Source organism: Fusarium coffeatum (assembly GCF_003316985.1).
Source record: "Fusarium coffeatum strain FIESC_28 chromosome Unknown BRIP53273_contig_75, whole genome shotgun sequence".
Lineage (NCBI taxonomy): Eukaryota > Fungi > Ascomycota > Sordariomycetes > Hypocreales > Nectriaceae > Fusarium > Fusarium coffeatum.
Genome location: NW_022157871.1, coordinates 65372 through 81944, shown reverse-complemented (window position 1 = coordinate 81944; position 16573 = coordinate 65372). Strand labels below are relative to the sequence as shown.

Below are 16573 nucleotides of genomic sequence, written 5' to 3'. Positions count from 1 at the left end.
TTTACGCGATACCTTTCTGTTACTGTCTTGGAGTCACATAGATTTCATGAGTTCAACGCTTTTGAATATCCAGCTATATCATCTAGCACTCACATGGTGTTTAATTACCATGGCCAATCATAAAGCTCGATCAAACTATTGTTGCAAACAAAATGGATTTGCTTCCCGAATAACCCTCAATTAAACGGTATGAAGAGGTGGTGTTCCTCCCGGTTGGGTCCAAACGTTGACGATACCTACTGCCGACATGCATTTAGCCAAGAGCCTGCATAAGGTGTTCGTGAGACTTAATTACCATTCTAACCCCTCTAACGATATAAAACAATTTACTAATCTACTATACCAGAAACATCTTTCGCGGATGCAACGGAAACAATTCCAAACATTCACCCAATGTGCAGCTCCCGGGTAGTTTTTACGCCCCTCGAGTGCATTCCCACCACGATGACGGTGGTCAGCCCGCCCCAAGATTTGGGGGCCCAGTAGCCAAAATGCCCCCGAAGCTCCCTCCGAAGGCCCTGGACATTGAGCGGGGGGATGCGGCAGGCGGCAGGCGGCAGGCGGGCTGACTCGAAAAGACGCCAATAAACGGGGCCCCTTCCATTCCTCACCTGCCAAAATGGGGTTGAATTTTGTAAGGGTGGGGAACCTCCGGCCTCGCTTTGTTCCAGAAAACCCGTCATCTCAAGGTCGAATCCCCGTGTTTCCCCCGGCCGTTACGTTTTGCCAAAAAGTTCCATGGGTGGATGTTTATCCATAATCTAACTTACTATGTACTTCACACAGACCAGTACAGACTAAAGGTAAACTTTACCGTTTCTCGATTTCTGTTACATACTCGTTCTTCTTGCGCTCTTTTGGCTTCTCACCCGATTGCCATGTCGAATTGCTCCACGGACTTGTACACAACCAACGAGAGCTAATCCTCTGTCAACAAGTTAAAAAAAGCCTCGATCGCATATCGAATTCAAGATCGAGATATGCTCCTAAGCCACCGCCCTGCCGTGATCGTTCGACCTGTCCAACACGAGCTAGTTCCTCACTGTCTCTCTTGCGCTCTCCATATCCTCGATCGATTCCGAGTCCTCCGAACCGGCCGTTAGACCACCACTGAAAAATGCCCGAGAAACCCTCGGTTGTGTCATACGCCGCTGGCGCTTCTCTCGCTGCTGCTGCGCTGATCTATGTATTCGCGCCGAACTTTTCCATCGACCACGACGCTACGAGTTCTAAGAAAAAGTCGATTGTTGGATTAAGAAACCAGGCCAATGACTGCTTCATCAACTCTGTTCTGCAGGCTCTCGCCGGTCTAGGAGAGCTGAGGATATACCTAATTCGCGAGACGCACCGTCGCCGTATCGAAGACCCTGCCGTATATGCCAGTCTTGTCCAACCAGAAGGCAAAGAGATCGCGCAATGGAAGCTCCAGGGTCTACAAGAAGGGCTCGTCACACAAGGACTAAAAGAAATGCTGGACGCGCTTAATGAGCGGCCCATCTACAGGAAGTCCATCTCGCCGTTTCAGTTTGTCAAGGTTTTGGAGGCGGCTTTCAAGCAAAGGATCAGCCGTCAACAACAGGACGCGCAGGAATTTCTCCAAATAGTTGCTGAGCGACTCAAGGACGAGTATCACTGTGGCCAGCGAGCAAGACTACACGCGCGAAGACGCGGTCTATTTCCCACCAGTATCTCAACAGACACCGACAAGCCAGGTGAAGACAAAGACAATGGTAAGGACAGCGATGAATCTTCACAAGAGCAACAACCTGATACGAACGGCGACAACAATTCTGCTATCGAGCCTTCCGAAGAAACCGAGATACCCCAGATCAACGGCCAACTGCCTATGGAGCTCGAGGAGGGCTTCCCAATGGAAGGAAAGTACGAGTCCCGTCTCGAGTGCCAGACATGCCGTTATAAGACCAAACCTCGAGAGGAGACTTTCTGTACTATCACACTGGCCGTGCCCCAAGTTTCAAGCACGACCCTCAATGCATGCTTCGATGGGATCTTTAAAACCGAGTATATCGATGATTTTAAGTGTGAAATGTGCCGATTGCTACAGACAAAGGCAGACCTAGAAGCTGAGATGGCCAAGTCGACCTCGGACAGTTTCAAGGCGCAAGCTCAGGAGAATATCGACAAGCTCCAGTTTGCCATAGACACAGACCCTGAGAACCCACCGGAAGATATTGAACTTGGAGATATCCGCTATGCACCCAAGCGAAGGATCGCAAAGACAACTCGAATGTCCATATTCCCCAAGATCCTCGCTATTCACCTGTCTCGCTCTATATACGACGTACAAATGACACAGAAGAACTCTGCCAAGGTGCTCTTCCCCGAGCAACTGCCCCTAGGCGGTTTGATGGATCAAAAGAGATACAAGTTGCTCGGTATGGTAACCCACCGTGGTGGGCATAACAGTGGCCACTACGAAGCATTTAGACGACAGAATGTTGCTGCACCATTCTCCAATCCCAACACTTTCCAGCCCTCAGAAGCATTTAGCAAGACACCGACCCCTATAGGAACACCCGTGATGGGCGGCGGGCCAACACACAGCCCGGCGATTTCCACCCCCGACCTCCTCTCTGGTAATTCATCGACGCCTTCTCTAGATTCATTGCCAGTCCCACCTAGGAGTGTTCCCGAAGATCTACGTGGCTCAACAAGCTTACCAGCAATGGGCAAGCCCAAGGACCCCGAAACCAGCAGCCTCCGATCTGTGGCAGCTTCGACCAAATCTGCCCTCTCTAAGCTCGCATCGCCCAAGCAGACCAACAGTAGCTCATCGCCACCCAAACTCGTGCCATCGAATGTGTCGAAGCGATCAAAAAAGCGCAAGGCAGCATTAGACAAGTGGTGGCGTGTCAATGATGAGAAAGTCAAAGAGGCCAAGACAAGTGAAGTACTGGGTATGCAGAGGGAGGTCTATCTACTGTTCTACGAGCTCGATAAGGATGTTTGAAAGTCTCAACCAGTCCGTGAAAGGGATGGGTTATGTGCGATACTGGGATACGCAGAGTCTATTACGCTTAGCATACGTTATTGGAGGAGATGGTTATGTTCTATTCTCACTTATCTATTTGCATAGGGTTGGCGTTTCGAGTAACATATATGTATGGGCTTCAATACTGTTAGATTTCATCGTCTTCTTCCGTACAATCGTTGGAGAATTTCCAGAGCTTGGATGATGAGGAGAAAGAAAGAGTTGCCGGAGTATGATAAATCACGTTTAGCATACGACATGGAATCTTTAGAGAAAAAGCGAGTGTAAAAATAACATTTGAATGAATACATCTATGAAACTGTACTCTTCTGAACAGCTATCTAGATTAGAACAATGATATAGCCCGCAAATCAGTTAGACAACGTCACAAATACCAGTCATATGATCTTTCGAAGTTGAAACATCTTCACTGCCAAACTTTTAATACACCTCGCATGGCCTACATACAGCTGCAATAGTAGTCAGAGGGAGACTGTGTTTTGTCTTGCAGTTATTAAATTAGGTACGCCCCACTGAATGACTCAGCAGAATACGGAACAGCCAAGTTTAACAGTTTGTAGATGACGACCGCTCTAACCTCGTTGATAGGGACAATTGTTACATGTTTCATTAATATTCGACCACACTTATTCATTCGTGAGAGTTTCTTTTGCAGCTTTCCACTTCGTTATCTAGTCCGACGTTGAGCTTGATCGCGAAACTGCGGGTCTCGCGACAAAGGAGTAACTATCCCAGATCCTTCAGTTGGCTCTCGAAGGAGTAACAGGTCCTTAGCTTTACCAAACCACATGTAACATTTCTTGTCATGGAATTCGTCTGTTGAGGATGTTGTGGCTCGAAATCGGATTCAGAAAACCCTGCCGAAATTGTGCTGTGTAAATACAGACATATCCATAACTGACAACACTTTCATCTCTCATCAAACATTCGACCACAATGGTTTTCATTTCTCGACGGACAAGACGTCGTCTACGATCTATTCTCATCCTTCTCCTCATATCTGTCTTCATAGTCTACTCTATACTCCCTCACGACTCAGCTATTCGCCTCGCGTTAGTCTTCAATGTTTCGCGCTTCTTCAACTTTCTGCGAGGAGCGACATCAAACAAGGATGCTTGGTTGTGGAAACCACCAAGATACACCGTTGATCTCAAAAACGACGTAGGATACCTCATCAAAACCGGCTATGGGACGCGTCACAGGGTAGCTGAGCAGCTTGCTGCTTTCCAGGCGACGGGAGGCTACCTAGGAAAGGAAGGCGAGAGCTTTCTTGTTGTGGGAGATTGGACAACTGTGAACCAGACAGACGCGAATCTGATCGGGGCGACAGTGCATGATGCTATCAAAAGAGTTATGGAGACCAAGATCAGGGGCAAAATTGATGACTACCCAAGACTCGTCAAGTATAGAAGTCTCCAGGCCAGGCTTCAGGCCGGAGATGAGGAGGAAGCCCTGAAAATTGGCCAAAGTTATGGATGGGAGCTTGATGCACTCAAGGTAAGTCTCGGGAGACATCATTTCTGTGCAAATTGCTGACGGAGCCAGTTCATCATGGGAATGGAGATGATATATAACGAGTTACCCGGCAAGAAGTGGTACATCATATTGGACGATGATACCTTCTTGATCCGGCCGTCACTGGAGCTCCTCATGGGCCATATTGACTATCGAAAGCCCCTGTATATCGGGAACGCAGTAGGTGACTACAAGGCACGCTTCGGGCATGGAGGATCTGGCATTCTGATATCTGGAGAGGCGATGCGGCAATTGTTTCAACATCCGGGCATCGTGCAAGAAGCCTACGCCGAGTCCATGACTGAGACATGGGGAGACCGCCTGGTGGCGACAACATTACAGAAGCTGGGGATCTACATTGAAGAGGCGTACAATCATCATTTCAACGGTGAACCTCCGTCAATAACGCGCATCTGGGGTGATCGGTTTTGCTCACCCCTGGTTTCCTTCCACGGCTTGCGGAAACCTGGTGAGATGCGCCGCGTCGGAGAGACCCTTGCGGAGGTAGACAAGCCGGTACTATGGCACGACGTCTGGCAGTTATTCGGGGGGTCAGCCATATCGGCGCTTGAGAGCCGGCCGACCGAGTTGATGGCGGATCATGTGGGTAAACCGGACGAGCACACCCGCTCGTGGGGCGACGTCAGAAGTGCCAATGCTTGCCAAAAACGATGTGAGCAGAGTGGACGGCGTTGCTTGGCATGGACATATGAGATGGAGATTGAGAGGTGTCACACGAGTCCTTGGCTGCTGCTGGGGGCGGACGGGGCTAGAGGAAAGGCATCGGGGATAAATTGGCCTGAGGTGAAGCCATTGCTCAACGGCTGCAGATAACGAGATGTTTCTGTCGAGTAACGAGAACAGGGAAGCTCGTGGTGATCAACACTGGGGTCCAGTTGTGTTGCCTAAGGTTCAAAACAGTGTCGAAAACTCAGCGTTGGCGTGAAGTGTCTGACGATCTTGTGCTCGGGGCTTTTTCCCGGCCCAACATGTGTATCATACCATGTACCATATTGTATCATCCCCCTTTAGCCTCAAATACAGTCTTTATTTCCACCTCTAGAACAAGGCAGAAGGAAGGAGATGCCTCATTGGAAGGTCCCCGAGTACTAGGTACTAGTGACTCAAGAGCCGACCGCTATTGCCAGATGGTGGGGGTGAGAGGAGAACCGCAACGTGGATACTCTGTACCGTAGATTGTCTGCACGCACGGAAGAAAGGAGCCAGGAGGGGGCTGAGCCAGCGAAGTACTGTAGGAATGGAATAGCAAAGGTCGGTGGGTGTTCCAGAAGTCCGGGAACTAATCGTAGGCGAGAGAGACTCAGCAGCAAGGCGAGATAGTGAGATGCACAAAGAAAGCCGGTTGGCTCAACAGCTCCCCCCCTTGTTGACGGCTTTTCGCTCGCTTGCTTCCCGTCGCTTCTGTCAGCCGGGATGTTGGCTTTGACAAACAGGAGGGAGGGTGATTGCTATTGCCGTTGTCCACTTGTACTGGAAGGTACCATGCGGTACAAGACAACAGAGAAAGTCTGAAAAGGCGGTAGAGTGGGAACCATCCGAGGGCCCATGTGGGTGGGTGGGCGCCAGCGAACCACGACTTGAGGTTGTGGAGAGGCTCGTCTCGCTTGCACCGGGACCTTGCCGGTTAGTTCGTTCATAGTAGTAATGGGTATAGGTATAGGCCTGGGTATGCACCTGAAGCGTGTACGGATACGGCCAGAGAACTAAAACATGGCCGAAGCAAACTGACGGCTTGAAGCATGTATTTGTCTTGCTGTGTTATGGTAGATGCACAGCTCTTATCTGCTTCGGGCTTGCCATCTCCCAGATAGGAATTAACTTCCTCGAGATGGAACAACTCGAAGTAACACAGATAGGCAGGGGTCTCAGATTCGCTCAAATTGGAAGAGGGGAAGATGATATTGGATAGAATCTCTTAAGATTGGGGGTCCAAGGAGAACGGGAAGATTTGCAATTGTCCGTGGCGGATACCTGCCTCTGGAGGGAAACCAGCCAGAGAAATAGAGGAGCAGATGACGATGGTCAATCGTCGCTGCTCGGATAATCTTGCTCTGTATGGAGTAATTTGGAATGGTACAATTTTCGGATAGGATGCATCAATTAATGTTGGACAGACCGTATCTTGAGGCTCGCTCGAATTGATTGATTGATAACTGGAACTAGGCGTTTCTGACTCAGCTCAAGTACCTACATACATCCATACAAGCAGGTGCGGTAGTTGGCTCTGCGTTGGGTTGGGTTGGTTGGGTTCTTTCCTTGGGTGGAAGGGTTCGAGCGAGCGAGGACCGTCTGGTTGGTACCTCGCATTAGCGCCTTCCATCCATAGAAGTCTTGGATGGAAGGAAGCCAACAGGAGTCTTTAGGGGGGGATGTTGTGGGGTCGGTGGCTTGCGGGGGTTAAGGTTGACAGTTTTGGAGAATTCAACGCCAACGCAGCAGGGAAAGAACGGAATCTAGGATACGGATACGCTGGAACCTAACCATCGCCAAATCATCCATACCGACTATTTCTCAACGGTCTGTACGGATATCTTTCCGAGCTCAAAACATAATCGAGGAGGCTGGGAGTTGAATGTGTCCATCTATCCGTAGCCACGGACGGATACCAACTAGTAGGTAACGAGGAAAGAGAGAACAAATGGATAACCGCTAAGTTGGGCCCTGGAGGACCTACACTGAGGATTTACTATTCAGGTCTAGTCAAAGCGTTAATCTCAGTCTGAACTTCTCATCTGGAGACTGAGGTAGGGAATACCTAGCTGTTTAGGGAGCGAAGCTCACTGGAGGTGAGAGAATAGGGGTGTCTTGATCATTACAGTCGACTATACAGAGTAATATTACAGACTACGGGACGAGAAACCTTGCACCCGATAGACCATGAGTGGCACACAACAAAGCACAATTAGCCGCCTTGTCTCGAGCTTTAGCCAGGATTGCCCAGGCCAGATACTGCCAACGGTACTATACATACATGGACAAAGCTCGGGCATGCATGTGCTTGTGCAGATATGTCTTCAGACATTTTTGAAGATCTCGTCTTTCGTTACGTACGGTATTGGGAGCATTCGAGTGCAGAACAAAAAGCAAATGGCGGTGTTGAAGACACGAATCATTGGAATACTCCACGCAATATATCTGCTTGACACCATGGGCCTGTTGTTCTTGCATGATGAGACACCGCCAGCTTTGGGCTCAGTAGAGTATGCTCCGCCTTAACTATCCATGCTATACGGATCCCCTTGCCCATGGATTGTTACGCCTCGTTAACAGGGACCTGTAATCCACAAAGAGCTTGGGTGAGTAGTTTCTGTAGCTTCTAGAGAGCTTCCAGAATTGCCAATTACTGGTGGACCCAACCAAGCGAGTCAAGGAGAGGGAGGAAAAAAGCAAAGGGATTCTCGTCAATGTGTTGCAGCCGCTTTGACGGGTGATGATCATATGTATGTAAGATTTAGACAAGATCTCCAACTGCCATTGCGCATGCGTCATACATAGTACATATACATACTGTACAGTCCATGCACGGGCTGAAAGGCGATGTTCATACAATTGAACCTTTGGAACCTCTTGAGTTATGTTGCTCCAATGATGGGATGAATTGTCGTTCATCCGTAGGTCTGATAGGCCGCTAATGCACATTCAGTAATTCTAGCTGCCCGAGAGGAGGCTCTAGCTGGAGCTACTGTTCTTCCGTGCGGCTAGTTCCATGATTGAATCATTATCTGAGACCAAAGAAAAAGCAATTCTCCAAACCCAAGTTAGGTTCCAGTGTCCTCTGAGGCAGCCACATGACCCGAATACCTGCCTGCCTGCCCAGGTATTGTGCCTATCTAATTTTCAGCATTTTCAAAAATAGAGCTGAGTTTTATTGTTCGCATCTCAAGTCTCATCAAAAAGGAACAGCGTTTTCATTAAGCGAGAGACGTTCTTCATAAGGCACCCTAGTTGAACGACATCCGTCTGATGCCTGCTAGCGGCCTCTGCCTCTACCAATTACTCTGGGCATATTGCCTCGCCTCCATTTCGTCTACGGACCCGTCCGCCTGTTGCATAAGTTTTACGCCAAATTCCCACTGGGCAAAGCTCGCGTCGCGCTTGTTTGTCGAGTATCGATCATCCCGTACCTGCGGATACTGAATGGGCTAGGCACCCTCAGCGAGCGGCCTACAAAGCCCGGCCCGTCTCCACTAGAACTTTAGAATTTACTGGGACCTAGACGGCCAACACCAACACCACCACCACGGTCACCACTCCCACCACCACTACTACAACGCGGCAATCAAGCAGGGGGCGATCCAGTTTATTGTGCTGTGCTGTGCTGTGCTGTTCTGCTGCGTTGTGCTGCGATGGGTGTATTGATTGTACTCTACAGTACCGGTCTGTGACATTGATGCTCGAAACTCAACTCTATTTGCCGTTTGCTTCCGATCTTGGAGCTCTGCCTCTGCGTTAGTCTGTCTCGCTACCGATCCCGCCTCTTGGACCCCTGGACTGGGCTTCATCGACTTCACTTTGTATTTGCAATAGTACTGACTATCTGCTGCCTATCCATATCCAGCTCCAGCTCCAGCTCAGAGCTGCAGCGCCAGCGCGTCACTTTGTCTTGGCCCAGTCCACTATCGCGACTTTTGCCTCGCTCTCAGTGACAGTTCCATCGCCGTCGCATCGTGTCGCGGCCCCTGGTCCCGGAGTCTGCCCCTCTTGCACGCCTTTTTTCTCCCCCTGCTACGCCCTGGTTGCTCTGGATTTGATCTTCCTTGCCCAGCGCCAACACCTCGTCTTCCTCCGTGACCGACCCAGGGTCGCGTCCCCCTGGTCACTTCTCATTCTTCCTGACTTCGCTTTGAGGCTCCATAAAAATTTCTAATTAAAAAACAACATGGCTCAAGACGACCATGGGAAGAGTCACGGCGACTCTCCCAATAATCCTCCAGCTTCTGCTCCAACATCGAATTCTCCTTCTCTAGCTCCCATTGTCGCATCTGTCACCGCTCCTATAGCTCACGCCGCGAACGCCGGGTCTGCCAATACAGCTCCAGCTCCTTCCGACACGACTCTCCCGCCCATCACCTCGATCGCCTCGGCACCGTTCACGGCTTCGGACCGCCCGACCGCTTCGACGACCGCTGCGGCTACCACCTCCGCACCCGTTCCCGTTGAGAACGAACTCCCCGCCGTCTCTTCTTCCTCCGCGCCGAATCCTGCGCCAGCCTCGGCTCCTGCTGCCTCTCCCGCTCCGCCAGCGGCCTCTAAGCAGAACGGCGACAGCAGGGCCCCCGAGGCTGCTTCAGCGACACCTGCCTCCAATTCCGAAATGTCTAATCAGCATCCGGGAATGCCTCATGGTCAGCCTGTGAGCTACCCAGGGTCTTCGACACATTATGCGCCATCGGTCGGTGTAACAACCACTCAGTATGGCTCTTATCCTGCGGTGACGAGTCAGCCGACCGAGCCATACCGACCCAGTCCTATGCCCATTGGCAGCAACATGTCGCTTCCAAGCATGAGGACGATCGAAAACCCACATGGGCCTTCTGTCTCAAGTCCGCAGGGTATGCCGATGAGCATGCCTATGGCCCCTGTGCCAGGCGGTGTGCCGTACTATCCGCACCAAGGCATGCCCATGGCACCAGGCTACGGGCTTTCTGATCCTATGGCTCGTTATGCTATCCCCCATGATCCACGTCTTATGGGCCACCGAGGGCCGAAGAAGGTGCGTGGAAACTTTGAAAAGGACCTTGTCAAAAGACGTCCTAGCCAATAGCAGGCATGGCGAGGACCAGGGCTGACTTTAGAATGTAGGAGATCAAACGTCGGACGAAGACAGGCTGTCTGACTTGCAGGAAACGTCGAATCAAGGTAAGCCGTGATTTCGTACTCGTTGCCCCTTGTGCAGCTTGTGGCTTCAATGCACGCGATGGAAAGCAATACCATGAGAGGACAAACTTGGGAGGACAGTGTCTGCAAGTACATGTCAGAGTTGGAGAGCCGGAATTGGGTCGTCCAAGTCGATATGCTGCATCGTGTTTGCGGCTCTCTGCAGATTTCTTGTTTGCCAGGAGCTACAAACAAAACGAGCAAGACTCACGTTCACGTAGAGATGCGCTGCTCCATGATCTCCCTCGTAATGCCTCTCTGTATTTGCAACTGTCTGCATACATTCTTCCCGGCACCCCCAGCAGATGCACTTGATTGAAAGCCTTTATTAAACTTGGAGTTTCTCGGAGTTTCGAGACCTCAATTGAGCTTACTATTGGTTGCGCTTACAGTGCACCTTGCTGCCAGCTGCACAACCCCCCCTCCCCGTTTCTGGCCTATTTCTTCTTGTGGAGATAGTGGTACCCCGCCCAACACTGCTCTAACACCTTCTCTTAGTGCGACGAGACACATCCGACTTGCAACAACTGCAAGAAGTCCAAGCGCGAGTGTTTGGGTTACGATCCTATCTTTCGGCAACAAGCAGGCGGCCAGCCTTCTAATATTCAACCGGCGCCTAGCCAGAGGACCCCTCCTACAGTTCCGAGCTCTGTGCCTTCGACAGTCCCTTCATCCATAGCGCCCAACCCTGCCCTCACCGCTCGACCTACCAACTCATACGGCAGCCAGCCGTCTATGCTCCCCAGCTCGTACTCTACAGCTCACGCAACAACAGCGAGCCCCAACCCATCTGTCACCTCGCTTAGCTACGACTCAAGCTTCTCCAACGTAGCTTCTCCACCTATCAAGTCGGAGCCAGCATACGAGTATTCTGCCGCCGCAATCGATCCAGCCCTCCACAACCCAGAAAGCTCAAGAGCGGTTGAGCAAAGGCCTCTTGCTGACAACCAAAATCTAAGAGGTGGCGCCCCTTATTATTGATTTTACCCTTGTTCGTCGTTTGCTGCGCTGCTATTGAGAACATCTGCTTACGCGTGTTTTTGACAGCCAACAAAATGAATATCGATGAGATTATCAAGCTCTTGGGCCAGGTTCCGTCGCCCCAAAGTGGTCCTCATAGTGAGGAAATGCTCAACGAGGTCACCAAGGTCTACCATGAGATGTACGCACATGGACTCAGTGCTTTCTTCGAAACCAACTGGTACTTTTTCACGGAAAATGGAAAGATGTCACTTCCCCGAAACCCGCATGTGGTGGATTTGCTAGCAACCTTTCTCAAAACTTTGGAGGCTGTCAGGGTCAACGATCATTCTCAAATGGCCTACTCCGGTATTCTTGAGACGCGTCTCGTGTGGGAACTTGCGCGACTAGCATACGATGCTCACCCTACAATTCCTCCCGGTGCTCCATCAAACGAAAACGAAGTCAAGGAAGCTCAACACCGCGTTCGGGTTGTCGAGGCACTGCTGTGTGGAGATTATCTGCCTACCAATCCTTTGTGCCCGCCTTTCCAGGACACAGACACTGCTCGTACTCGCCAGTTGGATTTCTGGTACAGCCTGGCTGAGTTTGTACGAACACGCGATAATCCAACTTCTCAGCCTGCGGTCAAGGTGAGAGAGGACATGCTTGCGAGAATGCGTTACCTGCTCGATGGTCGCGAGAACCGTGATGTCCTTTACTCAATCGCAGTTGTTCGAGAACTTGCACCTCAATTCGACTCCCCGTACGGCAACAACACCCCCCAGCACGTCGACGAGAGCGACCCCAAGAACAGGCTTGCGGTTGCATCCAAATTCATCTATGACGAGTCTCAAGTGACAGGAGGTACAACCAACGTGGTTCGCCGGTTCTGCGACATCGCACATAGAGCATTCGTCAACCCCGGTGTCAATATCGGTCGGAGAAATTAATCAACTACTATTGGTGTTCCGGATGTGTCTTTTTATTCAACTTAATCTACTCACGGCTACAGCCATTTTCCTTTGTCACCAACTCAACTTGACTTTATAGTCATGCATTTCCCTTTCTTAAAAAAGCACTGTTTATCACCATAAAGCGGGCTGTCGTTTATTGCATCAAGGCATGGCGAGGGGTTCATTAAAAGTTCATTGTTGGCTTTTGCTTTTGAAGGCGTTTCTGTTTCCCATTGGGATGGGATGGCGAGGTATTGTCTTTTCATTTAGTCCCCTTTGTTCATAATGGCTCACCATGAGGTGCGGTCGAGGCGTTTACAAAAACAATGACCACTATGGTCGAAATGTATACCTTAATGCTCCTGCGGTTAGGCAGTGAGGGAGAAGAAGTATTATAGAAACCGGCATCATGGAAAGGACTGGTAGAAGCCAATATGGCGGGGATTGGAGATCGGGAAGAAAAGAAACCAAGAAGCTAATGCAAGGGCGAAATTGCATCGCGAGTACACTTTGCTCGACGCCATTTGACTTCATCTCAAACCGGATGGAAGTTGACGATCTGGATACTGGCGAATGACTTGGATATGCCTCTTGGGCGTGTCACATCATGACTACTATAGTATACATACGTGGTTCTCAACTGGTTATTATTACATCAATCCAGCTGAATCCACCAAGTCAGTATTCAATAATGGCTAACCTAATAAATATCACCTATTTAATAATTCAGAAAACATGCTTCAACAAACTCAACTGCCTCTCACTTGTCCTGTCGATTTATCCCCTAGTTTTCCTGCTCGATTGGGTATTATAACATCCAACGTAGAAATAAGACCTTATGAAACTATGAAGACCGTCCCTTGCAGGCTATACTGGTTACGTCGAGGAACTTTTGTCGGTTGCTTACCAGGGCATGGCGAGTCCTCTCAAGCATATGCATCTTACCATTCGTGAGTCACCGAGCCACGCTGGTCTACAATCTGCGCAGACCTTCCACAGGGTCCAAGTCATACATTGGAGTTTTTGACTCAGACAGAACCAATAGCACTTCCATCAACGTATATAACTTCATGTCTACTGTACACCTGATATCATCGCATCACAAACAACACGACTATGACCGGGCCTATCAGATTGTTCTCACCTTCGCCTCCCAGCGAAGAGCAGGGGACTATACTTGTCGTAACTGAACGGCTTATCATACGCCGATATCGACTCTCGGACGCAGCCGTCATGGCAAGCGCAGCTAACAACAAAGCCATTGCTGCCAATATGCGCAGCACCTTTCCATCACCATATGGCCTCTCTGATGCCGAGAATTTCCTCGCCAACATGGCATGCAAGCCAGACGGCACATCTTACCCATACCACAACGGCATCTTTCTCAAAGCTAGTACAGTCGAGAACCCTTCAACAGAGCCGCTCTTCCTTGGTTCCATGGGCATCCTACTCAAGAACGATATCTATTTTCGTACCTGGGAGGTTGGCTATTGGCTTGCAGAGCAAGCTTGGGGCAAAGGCTATGCAACGGAGGCCACGAAGGCATTTGTGAAATGGTGCTTTGATACGTGGCCTGAGTTGAACAGGATCGAGGCAACAGCTATTGGACGGAATATTGGGAGTCAGAATGTGTTGAAGAAGTCTGGTTTCGTGGAGGAGGGCAATAGAAGAGGTGCTGTTTTCAAGAATGGTGAGGTCTTGGATGAGCTCCAATTTGGACTGTTGAGAAGTGATTTGTGATTGGTAGCAGCACTGGGAACAGAATAGTCAGACAATGTTCGTCGAAGAGGTGTTGTAAATCGAAATGTCTATACGTAGCGACTATGAGGCCTGTCGCTTTAGACACTAGACTATCGATCGAGATGCGTGCAAGGTCGCAATTGGAAACCAAGACTTTTTACAGACCTATTCTATCATGTGTTTGGCCTCTTTGCTCAATTTGGAAGAAATAAACAACCATATCTTTGTGATTTTTGACGTGGTCAATGATACATAAATATATGAGGTTGCAATTATTGTTGTTGACCTGGTCCTATGGCTTCGCGTAGGCATGTTCCAAACCGTGGTTAATATCCAATCACGAAAAGGGTTACTGTCTGCTTTGATTAACATTAACCAGAGAAGGTCTTAGTTCGTGGCGATTTATGAATTTGTGTGGTCTTGGGCTCTATCTAGATAGATGACGACTTGGACTTGACCAACGGAATGGTAGTAGTAGTATTTAGCATTCAATGCCATTGAAGGTTCAAATGTGAACAAAAGTCAAGACTGTGAAAGAAACCAAGTGAATTGACTGTTGAGGGGTTATCTTGGGGGCGCATATTTCTCGTTTTGATGGATTCAAGACAAATTTCACAGATGGAAGATTAGCAACTCTCGACCGATTGATGTGATGCAATTGTCCTGTAAACGAGATGCCACTCGATAGTGTAAAAATCAACGAGTAATAGTTGTGTTCTAATTGGCTCTGTCCTCGCAAGAATGATAGTCCGACCCACCACCAAGAACAAAGCTCCTAGGTTTCAACGATCCCCGGACCGCGGGAGATGACGGCCACTATCACGAAGGCGAATTCCCCTCCATCAAACTGCCATTGACCTCGAGCCAGAGGCCCTCTTGGGAGACTCTACACATCTCGCCGCACTTAAGGTCGCTCCCTCTCTGCTCACTACACAATGGCTACTCTCCGACTCGCCAGCCGAGGCGCCAAGAGCCTGTGCATGCGGCCAGCAACATTCGCCGCCCGCCCTTTTTCGACGACTTGCCTGCGAAGAAACGCCGCTCCTGTCGAGAATGTTGGTACAAGACTTGTGCCTGTCGACGAAGACTTCTCCTCCGCCCAGGACGCCTACGGTCTCTCCAAGCCCCGAACTCCCGGAACCCGAAAGTCGCGCGAGAACTCGGTTCAGGACCGAAAGGTTCGACATTATACAGTCAACTTCGGTCCTCAGCATCCCGCTGCCCACGGTGTGTTGCGTCTGATTCTCGAGCTCAATGGTGAAGAGATCATTCGAGCCGATCCTCACGTCGGTCTGCTCCACCGAGGTACCGAGAAGTTGATCGAGTACAAGACATATCTCCAGGCTCTGCCCTACTTTGACCGACTCGACTATGTCTCCATGATGACCAACGAGCAGTGCTTCTCTCTGGCTGTCGAGAAGCTGCTCAACGTTGAGATTCCTGAGCGAGCCAAGTTTATTCGAACACTCTTTGGCGAGATCACTCGTATTCTTAACCATCTGATGTCCGTTCTTTCACACGCTATGGATGTTGGTGCTTTGACACCTTTCTTGTGGGGTTTCGAGGAGCGTGAGAAGCTCATGGTAGGTGGATGATGGTCAATTCGACAATGGCGATAACTGACAATGGTAGGAATTCTACGAGCGTGTTTCCGGCGCCCGTCTCCACGCTGCCTACGTCCGACCCGGTGGTGTTCACCAAGATATCCCCGTTGGTCTTCTTGACGACATTTACCAATGGGCTACCCAGTTCGGCGACCGAATCGACGAGACCGAGGAGATGTTGACCGACAACCGTATCTGGATTGAGCGATTGAGGGGTGTTGGTGTCGTTCCTGCTGCCGAGGCCTTGAACCTTTCTTTTACCGGTGTCATGCTTCGAGGCTCTGGAGTTCCTTTTGATGTCCGCAAGAACCAGCCCTATGATGCCTATGACCAGGTTGAGTTCGACGTTCCCGTTGGAACCAACGGTGACTGCTACGACCGTTACCTCTGCCGAATGGAGGAGTTCCGCCAGTCCCTCCGCATCATTCACCAGTGCCTCAACAAGATGCCCGCTGGCCCTGTCCGTGTCGAGGACTACAAGGTCTCCCCTCCTCCCCGAGCCGCCATGAAGGAGAACATGGAGGCCCTCATCCACCACTTCCTCCTCTACACCAAGGGTTACGCTGTTCCCCCTGGTGAGACCTACTCCGCCATTGAGGCCCCTAAGGGTGAGATGGGTGTGTACGTCGTTTCTGACGGTAGCGAGCGACCATACCGATGCCACATCCGTGCTCCCGGTTTCGCTCACTTGGGTGGATTTGATCACGTCTCTAAGGGTCACTTGCTGGCTGATGCTGTGGCGGTTATTGGTACTATGGATCTTGTGTTCGGTAAGTTTTGTCTCCAGACATTTGTGTCAACTTATGCTAACATTCTATGTAGGTGAGGTCGATAGGTAAAACAATGTGGAAAGGAAAGAAGATTAGAATGGGTTTCTTTTGTTTGTA

At 50.1% G+C, this 16573-nt stretch overlaps 5 protein-coding genes across 5 annotated transcripts; all 5 read left to right on the top strand.

Moving 5' to 3' along the window:
• Positions 1–1117: 1117 nt before the first annotated feature.
• Positions 1118–2971, top strand: FIESC28_03560 (uncharacterized protein; the record flags this gene model as incomplete). Its single annotated transcript, XM_031157709.1, has 1 exon — positions 1118–2971. One exon carries the CDS (start codon positions 1118–1120, stop codon positions 2969–2971), a length of 1854 nt encoding a protein of 617 aa, XP_031018222.1.
• Positions 2972–3949: 978 nt separating this feature from the next.
• Positions 3950–5474, top strand: FIESC28_03559 (uncharacterized protein; the record flags this gene model as incomplete). Its single annotated transcript, XM_031157708.1, has 3 exons — positions 3950–4510; positions 4559–5201; positions 5359–5474. 3 exons carry the CDS (start codon positions 3950–3952, stop codon positions 5472–5474), a joined length of 1320 nt encoding a protein of 439 aa, XP_031018221.1.
• Positions 5475–9428: 3954 nt separating this feature from the next.
• FIESC28_03558 (uncharacterized protein) lies at positions 9429–12339 on the top strand (the record flags this gene model as incomplete). The annotated part of the gene is made up of 3 exons (XM_031157707.1): positions 9429–10262; positions 10925–11387; positions 11474–12339. The coding sequence occupies 3 exons, from the start codon at positions 9429–9431 to the stop codon at positions 12337–12339; spliced, it is 2163 nt and encodes a 720-aa protein (XP_031018220.1).
• A 1119-nt stretch (positions 12340–13458) lies between these two features.
• FIESC28_03557 (uncharacterized protein) lies at positions 13459–14082 on the top strand (the record flags this gene model as incomplete). Its single annotated transcript, XM_031157706.1, has 1 exon — positions 13459–14082. The coding sequence occupies one exon, from the start codon at positions 13459–13461 to the stop codon at positions 14080–14082; it is 624 nt and encodes a 207-aa protein (XP_031018219.1).
• Positions 14083–15017: 935 nt separating this feature from the next.
• FIESC28_03556 (uncharacterized protein) lies at positions 15018–16525 on the top strand (the record flags this gene model as incomplete). The annotated part of the gene is made up of 3 exons (XM_031157705.1): positions 15018–15665; positions 15715–16456; positions 16509–16525. 3 exons carry the CDS (start codon positions 15018–15020, stop codon positions 16523–16525), a joined length of 1407 nt encoding a protein of 468 aa, XP_031018218.1.
• Positions 16526–16573: the final 48 nt, after the last annotated feature.